Raw genomic sequence first — 13,525 nt, 5'->3', positions numbered from 1 at the left:
GAGGATCATTCCCACCCCCTCCATACACAGAGTAGACAGGAATGGGCAACTTAGACATTGGATAACCAAAGTAGTGTTGTTGTTGTGAAGTGCCATCGAGTTGGTATCGAAAGGCAAGAATTGCCTGGCTTATAAGCTTTTAAGAGGGAACCTAGAACCAGAGGGCATGGAGGAAGGTAGAATCTCCATTGAGTAGTAGCCAATCTGTCTAGGCAGGGCTGATGAAAGGAGATGAGGATAGGTCTCTTGTGATACAATAGTGAATAATTGTTATCAGGACTCATTGTCAGGGTTGGAAATGTAAAGGAAGACATTTTTTAGCAAGGAGGGAAGTGATTAACTTTTCAGTCTAGGAGCAAGGTCCCTGGGACTATCAAGGGAGAAGAGCAGAAAGCGGGACCCTACCCTGAGAAGCAGTGACGCCAGAGATGGAGGCAGAGACAATTATGTGGAGAGATGGAGCAGATGGGGACTTTAGACCCACAGAGGGAGAGGGGCTCTGTGCTGACGACTAGGGGGCAGGCTTGTGGGGTATACGCTTTGGTTGGTTGATGATGCATGGAGGGGATTGTAACCATGGCAATGGAATGATATAGGATAGGATGAATGTAAAACTAAACAGATACTTCAACAAAGGCATTCAGGCAGCCAACAAACATATGAGGAAGTGCTTGCAATCATTAGCTATTAGAGAGATGCCAAACAAAACAACAAGGTATCATCTTACCCCGGCATTAATAACAAAGTTATTAATGAAACAATAAATGCTTGGAAGGTGTATCGAGTCTGGGACCCTCCTACACTGCTAGTGGGATTGCAAAATGGTGCAACCACTGTGGAAAACAGTGTGGCATTTATTCCAAGGGTTGAAATGGAAAGTTTGTATGGCCCACCAATCTCTCAAGTTGTACATATCCTCAAGAAATGCGGGCTGTGGTATGAATAGATATCTGCACACAAATGTTATTTGCAGTGTTATTCCCAATAATGGAAACAGCCTAGATGCCCATCAGCAGAGGAATGGCTGAACGAACTTTGGTACATAAGCACAATGGAATGTTATGCAACATTGAAAACAACGATGAATCTGCAAATCACTGTGTAACATGGAGGACATCAGTCGGCAGCAAAGTGAAATTGGTTGGTTGTTAGCAAAGGAACAGATACTGCAGTGAGAGACCATTATTGTAAACAGTCCATAATAGGTTTTCTTTCTATAATAAACATTCTATGATGGCTATCAAGGGTGGGAGGGAATGGAGAATTATTCACTGGGTAGAGTTTAGGCATATGCTAACTTGGATGATTGGGCAAGCATTAAAAATGAAAAGGAAGGAAATTGCTCTAATTTTTCTGTACTATAAGGGAGAAAATGTACGTTTATTTTCTCAGAAGGACAAACCATCGAGAACTTTCCCACAACTGAAAAAAAGGAAATGAAAGAAGTGAAATAAAAAATAAGAGAGAGAGGAAAAAAAAAAAGATTTGTAAATGGCTAACAGTGTATGGCTTTGCAACATGGTAAGTGTGACTGGCGTGGCTGGGCTGTACGTGTCAAAACTGTTGAAATGGCCGACATTCGGTTATATTTATATTGCTGCAATGAGAAAATATGCATAACAAGAGAAAAATGTAGCTTCTTACCAGACAGCCGCTAAATTAGAGTGCAAATGTAAACTGTGAGGAAACCCTACAGGCCTGGTCGTCCAGTACCGTAGAACCACATGCTCTTCCAGCCAGTTCTGGTCATCTGTCTCATCTGCAGGAAGAACATTTAATACAAAGTTTAAGTTTATAATACTCACGAACTTATTCACTGCCATCAATTGGTTCTAGAACATGTTGTTGTTAAGTAAAATTGAGTTGGTTCTGACCCATAGCAACCCTGTATAGGGTTTCCAAGGAGCAACTGGTGAGTTTGAACCACCAACCTTGCAGCTCAAGCAGATCTCCTGGTTGAGTGCTTATCCTACAGTGCCACATCAGGGCTTCTTCTAGAAAACAGGCTCATTCAAATATATAGCTTAAAATAACTTGTTAAACTAATAGCCACCCAATAATATTTATTGGTGTTTGGTGGCTCCACATAATAAGCACTGGGCTGCGATCCAAAAGGTCAGCAGTTAGAGCCCACCAGTTGCTCTGATGAAGAAAGATGAGGCTTTCTGCTTCCACAAAGATTTCAAAAGACTCCAGAAACCAGATACAGATTCACTATGAGTCGGAACTGACTCGACAACACTTAAGAACAACTACAACCACATTTACAGATCATTTACTCAAAACCATGTCTAGAGATATAAGGAGTGCGGCGCTGTAGGGTGAGCACCAGACTGCACGTCAGTTTGAAGCGCAAGGTCGGTGGTGCAACCTCACCAGCTGCTCCTTGGAAACCCTATATGAAGTTGCTATGAGTCGGAAGTGACTCGACAGCACTTAACAACATAGAGACATACATAATTAAATGTCATTGGATAGAAAGTAAATATTGTTCAACTTAAAAAAATGACTCCATGAACAGAAAGATACAAACTGGTGTTTGAATAGTACAACCACCATTGTTGTTGTGATGAAGTGCTGTTGAGTAGGTTCCAACTCATAAGAACCCTGTATGGGGTTTCCAAGGAACAGCTGGTGAGCTTAAACCGCCGACCTTGCAGTTCAAACACCTTTGCAGTCTGACACATTAACCCACAGTGCCACACCAGGACTCTATTAGAGATACTGAAATGATATTCAAAATATTCCTTGAGGACTCCAAAACTTTAAGACTGACGCTAAATTTCAAAGATTAGTGGTGGCGTACTGTGGAGTCAGTTCTGACTCAGAGCGACCATGTACAGGGTTTCCAAGGCTGAAATCTTTAAGGAAGCAGAAAGCCTCATCTTTTTCCTGTGGAAAAGCTGGTAGTTTTGAACGGCTGACCTTGAGGTTAACAGCCCAATTCGTAACCACTATGCTACCCGAGCTTCTATATCTTATACAAGTTGTTCCAGAAGATGTTGTTGTTGTTGTTGTTAGGTGCCACTGAGTCGGTACCAACTCAGCGACCCTATGCACAACAGAACGAAACACTGCCCGATCCTGGGCCAACTTCACTACTGTTGCCACGCTTGAGTCCACTGATGCTACCACTTGGCCAATCCATCTCGCTGGGGGTCTTCCTCTTTTTCTCTTACCCTCCACTTTACCAAACATAATATCCTTCTCCAGCGACTGGTCCCTCCTGACAATATGTCCAAAGTATGAATGACAAAGTTTGGCCATCTTGGCCTCTAAGGAACACTCTGGATGCACTTCTTCCAAAACGGATCTATTGGTTCTTTTGGCAGCCCATGCACTGTCAATATTCTCCTCCAGTACCATAACTCAAAAGCATCAATTCTTCTACAGTCTTCCTTATTTGCTGTCCAGCTTTCGCATGCATAGGAAAGGGGAAAGTTGCCTAACTCTTTGAGACTCATATAACCTTGACACTAACACCAGATGCAGACGAGTCCAACTCAGCCTGTCACCTACACAAAACTCACAGTCAGCAGCCCAAGGATGCTGCGGTCACACGTGCCTCCACCTCCACCTTCCCGATCAGTTCTGACACCGCCCATCCTCCCCACGCATTCTCCACTTCTTTGCAGGGTTGGTGAATCCGTTGCAATGGCCACACAGAACTCAGACTATTCTCATGATTATGGGATTTGTTAGGGACCCTAACAGTTTACAATTCACGTCTTTGGTCAGCACAGTTTCTTCTCTGCTGGTCTGGGCCCTACTCAGTTACTGTTACCAACCTCCTTAGGCAGTTAATAAATGCCCACAGGGCACTCCACTCCACCCTAGATTTCACCCTCAAGGCACTCAGCTCTAGCTCCGTACATCGGCTACTCTAGCCCCTCAGTTAAATGCCAGGCAGCACCCCACTGCACTGGCCAGGAAGACCACTGCTCTATCTGGTCCTTTCACTCTTGCTTCTGCTGCTGGTACTCCTCTGCCACTTCTCAACGGCTCCACTGAGGTCATAGCTTTCTGTCCTTGGGCCCAAAGGACACACTCCACTCCTGGTTTTCTCTTTTGATGGGAGTGAGAGCCCTATTCAGAGAGTCAGCTCATTTTCTGCCCAGCCAGATGTCAAAGGTAACCAATCACAGCTCGCCCTGTGAACAAGCACTCACAACTGAGTAGTATAATCCTATCAGCATCTTACCATCCAGCTTCCCAGCCTATCAGGAAAGCATCATTTGGTGGGTGTTACAAAGACTGTGGCTACAAGAGACCCTGTACTGGGTCGCAATGAGTCGGAACCGACTCTACGGCACATAACCACGGCCAATGTGATACCTGGACTCTTGGTGTGGCTTTGTAGGATCAGCACTGGACTGTGAACCCCAAGGTTGGCAATTCAAACCCAGAAGTTGCTCCTCGGAAACCCTATACAGGGTCACTATGAAGTTGGAACTGACTCAATAGCACTGAACAGCAACAATAACGTGATAGTTGGAACTGCGGATGCCTTGGCAGGTCCAGACCAAATGATTTCGTGGGTGTAGGCCGTACATTCCCCATCCTTGCTAAACAGGGTCTCTTTGAGTTGGAACCAACTCAACAGTACTTAACCACCACAACAACAATCCTTAGATTGCTATGTCCCTTATCAGCAAGAACCAGTTTCAGATGAGAGGAGCTCTCAGCCCTCAAACCCCTAAGAATGAATCTCTCAGGGAATTGAAGCCAGACAGGCTGAAGAATTCCCACTCCACTTAAGGGGGCCTTAAGTTAAACCATGTAAGAAACATGAAAGCACATTAAAAAAAAAAGTCCACATAAACACGCCTGTTCCATGCAATAGAGGTTCCCTGGTATTTCTCCTTGAAAAGAGGCTTCTTGACATTTCAAACTGACACCAAGAATAAAGACTGTAAAATACCCTGCCCGGCTTTCCCTATTAATCTTCTGGTATAAATACTCTTCAAGCCACGGCCTCCCAAGCCAGTTCCAGCTGGATTCGAGTATGCACCATATGGAACATCTTAAGAATCCCCAGCGTATTTCCATGCACGCAGCACGTGCACAGGGGATTGTTATGTATTCAGTGTGTACACAAAGTAAATATACGTTAAGAATCACCTTGGGAACTTGTTTAAATGTAGGTTCTGATTTTGTATATCTAGGGTTTTGTTACGTGCCATCGAGTTGGTTCTGACTCATAGCGACCCCATGTAGTGCTTTCGTGAGCAGTTGGTGGGTTTGAACTGCCGACCTTGTGGTTTGCAGACCAGTGCTGATCCTACTGCGCCACATCAGGAGTACATATCTGAGTTAGAAATGCAAATTCTCAGTAGGGCGGTCAAACTGGAACTGGCTGGAAGCAGTGAACTTAATGTAATAAAATGATAGTCTGTCTGAAGGACAGTAGGTGAAGAGACAGTGGCAGCAGCAATGGGCTCCTGTGTACACAGACAAATGCAAATTAAAGCAACAATGACACTAACCAGAGGGGTGACGTTTACCTTGGAGGTGGGTGACAGGGACAGAACTTCCAGTTCTGACAAGCTCTTCCACACATAATGGACACACAAGAGGATCACATGGAGATCATACCAGATACAGCAGAAGGGCAGTTAAGACACCTCAGAGGGTATTGAAAAGGGAACGAATGATAGAAACCAGAAAGTTTCTAATTGTAGAGTATTACGCATCAGTTAGAAGAAGAGCAGAGATGGGCGTAGAGTAATGAGGATGATTTTTGAAAACAGTGGACTGTAAATAGATCAGGCTTACTGGTCAGATAAGAGGTTGGTGGAACCGCAAAACTATGGCTCTTGATCACCCTGCATGCAGGTCCAGGGCTGAATTTTCAGCCAAGCAATAGACAGGTATAAGGGGGCAATGATACCACAGAATGGTCAACCACTTGTAATCAAAAGAGCAGCATTTACTAAGGGCAGAATTCAGCAGGGGTGGAAAAGAAGATGGAATGGAAATAAGAAACACGGGAAAAGTAAGTGAGGTTTTTACACTGAGGGGATTCTAATCCTTGAAATTAATGAAGTGTATGATTTATGGAATATAACGCTAATGGTCTACTCTGTAAACCTTCACTCAATTCACAATAAAAAGTGAAAAACAGTTGACTGAAAAAGTAACAGAACAAAACTTAAAACAAAAAATCAGTTGCTGTCAAGTTGATTTCAACTCATGGTGACCCCAGTGTGTCTGAGTAAAACTGTGCTCCATACAGTTTCTAATGGCTGTGACCTTTTAGGAGTAGGTCACTGGGCCATTTATACAGGGTGCTTCTATGTGGATTTGAACAGCCAATCTTTCTATTAGTAGCTGAAAGTTTATCGTTTGCTTTGAGCAACACTTCCATCATAAGCAAGATTAACAGTTAGGCAATTAAAAAATACATAATACACTAATCAATGCATTTTATAGGACCACAGCAGATCTGAGAAAAATGATATTATAAAACACCTCAGAACAGGTGCCTGTGAGTAGGCTGGCAGAGAAAGGGAAAGAGAAATGGGAATTTGAAAAAGATTTTACAATCTTTACTAAAAAGCTCTACACAGACTACTGATGAGAGCGTGCTCTGAACAAGATTCATTCCATCCTTTGCCCTGGAGGTCCAATTAAATAGTTTTTTAAAAAGGAAAGAAAAAAGAAAACTAGAAAATCATTCATGTGTTACATTAGCTTTAACTACTTCATATCCAACTTAGTAAGGTCCAAGTGGAGTGGGGCCTGCCCACACATGCCTGACCTAGTTTCTCCTGCGGTGAGGCTGTGAAACACTCTCACACCACAGCCTTGGTTTCCTTATTTGCAAAGTGAAAAAGTAGGATTAGCCGACTGATTCCCTAAAGTGGTCTTCAGCTCTTTCTAAATTCTACCAATTCAGTTCCTCACAAAAATCTACACAGCAGGCATTCCAATTAAATTGTATCTACCTTTTTCTTTTATTTAGTTACTAACTTGAGGAAGGAGTTCCTAGACGGTACAGCCAGCTGCTTTGGTGCTAACTAGAACGTTGGTGTGTCAAGGCCGTCCAGAGGCACCTCAGAAGCAAAGGCCTGGCGGTTGGTTGGTGTATTTCCAGAAAGGCAGCCACTGGACACCCTGTGGAACTAAGTCTACTCAGTACTCAGACACGTGAGGTCTCCATGAGTCAGAGTAAACATGATGAGGAACGGCTAGCTGCAGCAAAGACAATCATCACTGAAAGATAAATTGAGACATTCGGAACTGACAGAAAACCTTGAGAACTATGAAAGAACAAAATTACACTCAAAAACACTTTTCAACATTCATTCTAAAGTGCTGAGTCTTAGGCACTAAAGAAGAAAAGGTCACCATGAATCGAAGTATACTCAATAGCAACTAATTATGAAGGGTTTACAAAGATTTGTTTCATAAAAATGGAGAGAAAAAAAAAACCCATTCCCACAGAGTCCGTTTGATTAGGACACGGTTACCAAGGCTGTAACGCTGATAGAAGCGGACATCTTTCTCTTACACAATGGCCGGTGGGTTCACACCAATGGTTTTCTGGTTAGCAGACAAGTGCTTTACCATATCTTGAGTCAGATGAAACTTACTATAAAACTTATTATAAAAACTTGCTGTCCTTCCAGGAAATTCCTCTACTAGAAAATGGTGCCAACCTCCATGAACAGAGTACCTTTCCAGCTGACTCCGGGCCCCGGTTTTCTCTTTTGATCTGGTTCTTCTAATGGTGTCCTGTCCACCTGGATCCCAGAGTCCTCTCTGTTTAAAGGCTGTTGATCATCTTCGCCTTCACTTTCTTCAGACCAGCTCTGATTCAAACAAAACCAAAACCAAGCTCACCTTTAGAGAATATAAAAATAGGAGCTACTTAGAAAAAAAGACCACCACTCATCATAGTCTGTCATACTATGGTGGCCTGTGTTTTGCTGTGGTGCTGGAAGCTATGCATCCAGTATTTAAAATACAGTAAGTCATCCATGGTAGACCCTCTCACAGAAGCTTCCAGAATAAGACAGATTAAAGAAAAAGGAAGAAGGAATGGTGGTCTACTTCTGAGGGTTCAACTCCTGAAAACCTTATGAATAGCAGTGGAATACTGATAACAGTACCAGAAGATCAGGCCCTCCACTTGGAAGGCAATCAAAATAGGTCCGGGGAAGAGCTATCTCCTGAAAGAAGAGCCAACCTTAGTAACATGGATGGAGCAAAGCTTTCGAGACTTTCATTTGCTGATAGGGCACAACTCAAAATAAGAGCAGCTGCAAATCAGAACGTGGAACGTAACAAGGTATCAATCCAGGATGTTGTCAAAAATTAAATGGGACACTTGCTGCTGTTGTTAAGTGCTGTTGAGTTGGTTCCGATTCATAGCTGGTGAGTATGAACTGCCAATCTTGTGCTTCAAACCAACTTTACAGTCCAGTGTTTACCCTACAGCGTCACACCAAGACTACTGAGCTGAAATGGACTAATATTGCCCATTCTGAATCAGACTATTATCTACCCTACTATGCTTTTGAGTTATAGTGTTGGAGGAAAATACTGAAAGTGTCATGGGCTGCCAAAAGAACAAACAGATCTGTGTTGGAAGAAGTGCAGCCAGAGTGCTCCTTGGAGACCAGGATGGCCAAACTTCATCTCTCATACTTTGGACCAGTCGATGGAGAATGATATCATGTTTGGTAAGGTGGAGGGTCAGAGAAAAAAAGGAAGACCCCCAGCGAGATGGATTGGCCAAGTGGCAGCATCAATGAGCTCAAGCGTGGCAACAATTGTGAGGTTGGCCCAGGATTGGGCAGTGTTTCATTCTGTTGTGCATAGGGTTGTTATGAGTTGATACCGACTCGATGGCACCTAACAACAACAACTATGCCAGGAAAGAAAACTGAAGAGGAATGGTGTCACACTCATAGTCAAAATGAGCATTTCAAGATTTACCCTGAAGTACTTTGTTGTCAGTAATAGGGTAGTATTCATATGTCTATAAGGAAGACCAGCTAATATGACTACTATTCAAATGTGTGCGCCAGCCACCAAACATAAGAAAGCTGGAGGTTTCACTAATTCCTACAGTCTAAAATTGATCAAACATGAAATTAAGATGGACTGAAAATTACAGGTGATTGGAATGTGAAATCTGAAAACAAAGAAGGATCAGTAGTTAAAAATATGGCCATAGTAACAGGAACATATACGGAGCTTTGGTAGTGTAGTGGTTACGAGTCGGGCTGCTGACTTCAAGGTAAGCAGTTTGAAACTACCAGCTGTGATGTGGGAGAAAGATGAGGTTTTCTGTTTCCGTTGCTGAGTCAGAACTGACTCCACAGAACACAACCACCACCAGCAGCATTGGAAGTGAAAGAGTCCAGAGCAGAATACAACTACAAGACTGAAATTAGGGCAACTGGGAGGTTAGCCTATGATTAGGGAAACTACAATGCGAATGAAGGGAAAGGTATAGTAACAGAAATCCAGGTAGTGAAGAGGTCATTTGGATTTCAGGATAAAACAGAGTGTTTTAAAATGAAATAAACTGATTATCAATGGATTAAATGCACCAGTCAAGAGACAGAGAGTGTGGCAGAATGAATAAGAAAATAGGATCCTTCAATATGCTGTCAGCAAGACACACCTTACATGCAGGCAAAAATAGATTAAAAATCAAAGGATAGAAAAAAATATACCAAGTTAATTGCAATAAAAAATGAGTGGCTGTGGCAATGTTAATCTCTGATAAAATGAACTTTAAGGAAAAAGCCAGCTTACGAGACAAAGAAGGACATTATCTCATAATTAAAGGGTCAAATGAACAAGAGGACACTATCATAATAAATATCTATGTTCCCAATGAAAGAGCCAGAAATAAATAAAGCAATCCCTAATGGAATTGAGGAGTCCTGATGTGGCGCTGAGGATTAGTCACTGGACTGCAAGGTAGGTTTAAACCGCAAGGTTGGCAGTTCAAGCTCATCAGTCACTCCTCAACAGGGTCGCTATGACTCGGAACTCACTTGACAGCACTTAGCAACAACACCAGCCACAGTGGAATTGAAAACAGAAATAGACAACATTACAATAACAATGGGAGATTCTAATACACACCACTTTTGAAAAAGGACAGACCAACCAGGAAGAAACTCAATAAAGACACAGAAACTAAACAACACAATCAGTCAACTTGACCTTATAGATTTATAGAGCATTGAACCCCACAACAGTACAATACATATTCTTTTCCAGTGCACATGGAACATTCTCCAGAATAGACCATATGTTAGGCCACAAAGCAAGTTACCTTATATTTAAAAACATCAAAATACCACAAAGCAGCTTCTTATATCACAATGCTATAAAATTAGAAATCAATAATAGGTGGATCACGGAAATAAAGTCAAATACATGGAAACTGAATGACACCCTGCTTAAAGCTACTGGGTAGTAGCACAAATAAAAAGTGAAATGTAAAAATTCCCTGAAACAAATGAGAATGAAAACACAACATACCAAAACCTTTGGAACATAGCATGAGTAGTGCTCCGAGGACAATTTATAGCAATAAATGCACACATCCAAAAAGAAGGAAGATCCAAAATTAACACATTAATATAACATCTCCAACAATTAGAAAAGACCAGCAAAGTAAACCTACAGTCACCAGAAAAAAAGAAATAACATAGATTAGAGAAGAAATTAATGAAACAGAAAACAGAAAAACTATAAAAAGAATAAGCACCTACACCTATAAATGCAGTAGCTCAAAAGAGGAAACAAGTCCCTGCTGCAAGAACTATACCCACCCCCTCCACACAAAGGGTAGACAGGGATGGGCAACTTGGACATTGGCTATCCAAAATGGGGGAAGGGATACAAAGATAAGAAGTGACTGGCTTACAAGCTTTCAAGAGGGAAGCTAGATCCAGAGGGCGTGGTGGAAGGAAGAGTCTCCAGGGAGTGGTGTCCAGCCTGTCCAGGAAGGGCTGATGAAATGAAATATAGATAGGTCTCTTGTGATGCAATGGTGAATAAGTGTTATCAGGACTGATTGAGAGGGTTGGAAATCTAAAGATGGACATTCTGTAACAAAGAGGGGAGTGATTAATCTATCAGTCTCGGAGCAGCGGACCCTGGGACCATCAATGGAGAAGAGCGAAGAGTGGAATCCTACCCAGAGAGGCAGTGAGGCCTCGGATGGAGGCAGAGAAGACAACGTCAAGAGATGGTGGGGCTGGGGGCTCGGGATCAGGAGATGGAAAGGGGCTGAGGATTGTGGTGGGAGGGGGGTGCAGGTTTACAGGTTACACCCCTTGGTAGGGTGAAGATGCATGGACAGGATGATAACTATGCCAACGAAATGATGGATGATGGAATGAATGTAAAGCTGATGTTCTCCCATGTAGATTATCACACAATTCACAATAAAACATTAAATAATAATAATAATAATAAAATAAAAAGAATAAGCAGGACAAAAACTTGGTTCCTTGAAAGGACTGATAGAATTGACAAACCACTGGCAAATCAAACAAAAGAAAGGATACAAATAACACGCATAAGAAACCACATAGATGACGTCTCAACAGAACCAATGGAAATAAAAAGAATAACAGAATACTATGAAGAATTGTACTCCAACAAATTTGAAAATCTAGAGGAAATGGATACATCTTTAGAAAAACATGACCTACCTAAACTTACACAGAGTGAAGTAGAAAACTTTAACAAACCTGTAACAAAAGAAGAAATTGATCAGGTTATCAAAAATCTCCCTACCAAAAAAAGTCCAGGCCCAGATGGCTGCACTGGTGAATTTTATCAAACTTTCAGAGAAGAGCTGTTACCAGTTCTACTCTATTCCGGAATATAGAAAAGGAGAGAAAACTTCCTAATACATTTTATGAAGCAAGCATTATCCTCATACCAATGGCCAGGGAAGGACATCACTAAAAACCACAGAGGCAAAAATTCTTAACAAAATCCTAGCCAATATAATTCAACAACATAATAAAAAAATAATACATCATTACCAATCAGGATTTATACCAGGGATGCAAGAATGGTTCAATAATAGGAAAACATTCAATGTAATCCACCATATAAGCAAAAAACAAAACAAAACAAAACAAAACAAAACAAAACGGGAAAAGAACCACATGATCATATCGATTGATGCAGAAAGGCATTTGCCAAAATCCAACACCCATTCTTGATAAAAATATTCAACAAAGGAGGAATTAAAGGGAAATTCCTCAATGTAATTAAGAGCAAGGTTGGTGGTTCAAGCTCACTAACTGCTCCTCGGAAACCCTATACAGCGTCACTATGGGTAGGACTCGACTCTACGGCATTTAACAACGAATAAACAACCACAGACAACATCACTCTCAATGGAGAGAAACTGAAAGAATTCCCTTTGCAAACAGGAACCAGACGAGGATGCCCTTTATCACCATTCCTATTCAATATTGTGTTGGAAGTCTTAGCCAGAGCTATAAGGCAAGATAGGGAAATGAAAGGCATCCAAATTGGTAAAGAAGAAGTAAAACTGTCTATTCGCAGATGATATGATCCTATACATAGAAAATTTCTAAGACTCAGCAAAAAAATTACTGGAATTCATTGTCAGATTCAGCAAAGTGGCAGAGTCGAAGATCAACATACAAAAATCAGTTGGATTCCTTTATACTAGTAAAGAGTCTGAAAAGGACATTAGGAAAACAATACCATTTACAATAGCCACCCTAAGGATGAATATTTAAGAATAAATTGACCAAGGGAAACAAAAGACCTAAACCAAGAAAACTACAAAGCACTATTAAAAGAAACCAAAAGAGATTTACAAAAAAATGAAAGAATATACCATGCTTCTGGATAGGAAGACTGAACATTGTGAAAATGTCAATACTGCCCAAAGTAATCTACAGTTATGACACAATCCCAACCCAGATTCTAACAACATTCTTTAAAGAAATGGGAAAAGCGACCAGGAACTTTACATGGAAGGGAAAAAGAACTCTGATAAGCAAAGCACTGCTTAAGAAAAAGAACAAAGCTGGAGGCCTCTCACTTCCTGATTTCAAAATTAACTACACGGCCACAGTGGTCAAAACAGTCTGGTATTGGAACAATGAAAGGCACACAGATAAATGGAACAAAATTGAGAATACAGAAGTAAATCCAACCACAACTAGCCAACAGATCTTTGACAAAGGGCCAAAATACATAAAATGGGGAAGGGTTAGTCTCTTTAACAAATGGTCCTGGCAAAACTGGAAATCGATTTACAGTAGAATGAAAGAAGACCCATATCTCCTATCATATACAACAACTAACTCAACACGGATTAAAGACCTTAAAGTAAATCCCATAACTATAAAAATAATGAAAAAACAAGGACAAACTTAAGGGCTCTAATACATGGAATACATTGTGTTGTTGTTGTCAGGTGCCATTGAGTCGGAACCGACTCATAGCGACCCTATGCACAGCAGAACGAAACAATGTCCAATCCTGGGCCAACCTC

The 13,525-nt window shown here is 41.5% G+C and overlaps 1 protein-coding gene across 1 annotated transcript in view; it reads right to left on the bottom strand.

Moving 5' to 3' along the window:
- The window catches only part of TUBGCP5 (tubulin, gamma complex associated protein 5), a 94,687-nt gene that overhangs the window by 53,362 nt on the left and 27,800 nt on the right, over positions 1-13,525 (bottom strand). The window contains exons 6-7 of the mRNA XM_006861869.1: positions 7,679-7,814; positions 1,645-1,759 (exon numbers count right to left, since the gene is read on the bottom strand). Coding sequence (XP_006861931.1) covers positions 1,645-1,759; positions 7,679-7,814 — 251 coding nt within the window. The remainder of the gene's footprint in view (positions 1-1,644; positions 1,760-7,678; positions 7,815-13,525) is intronic.

The sequence above is a fragment of the Chrysochloris asiatica genome, unplaced genomic scaffold (genome assembly GCF_000296735.1).
Source record: "Chrysochloris asiatica unplaced genomic scaffold, ChrAsi1.0 scaffold00044, whole genome shotgun sequence".
In the NCBI taxonomy this organism is placed as follows: Eukaryota; Metazoa; Chordata; class Mammalia; order Afrosoricida; family Chrysochloridae; genus Chrysochloris; species Chrysochloris asiatica.
Note: the sequence above shows the minus strand (reverse complement) of the source record. Positions and strands in the feature narration are given on the sequence as shown.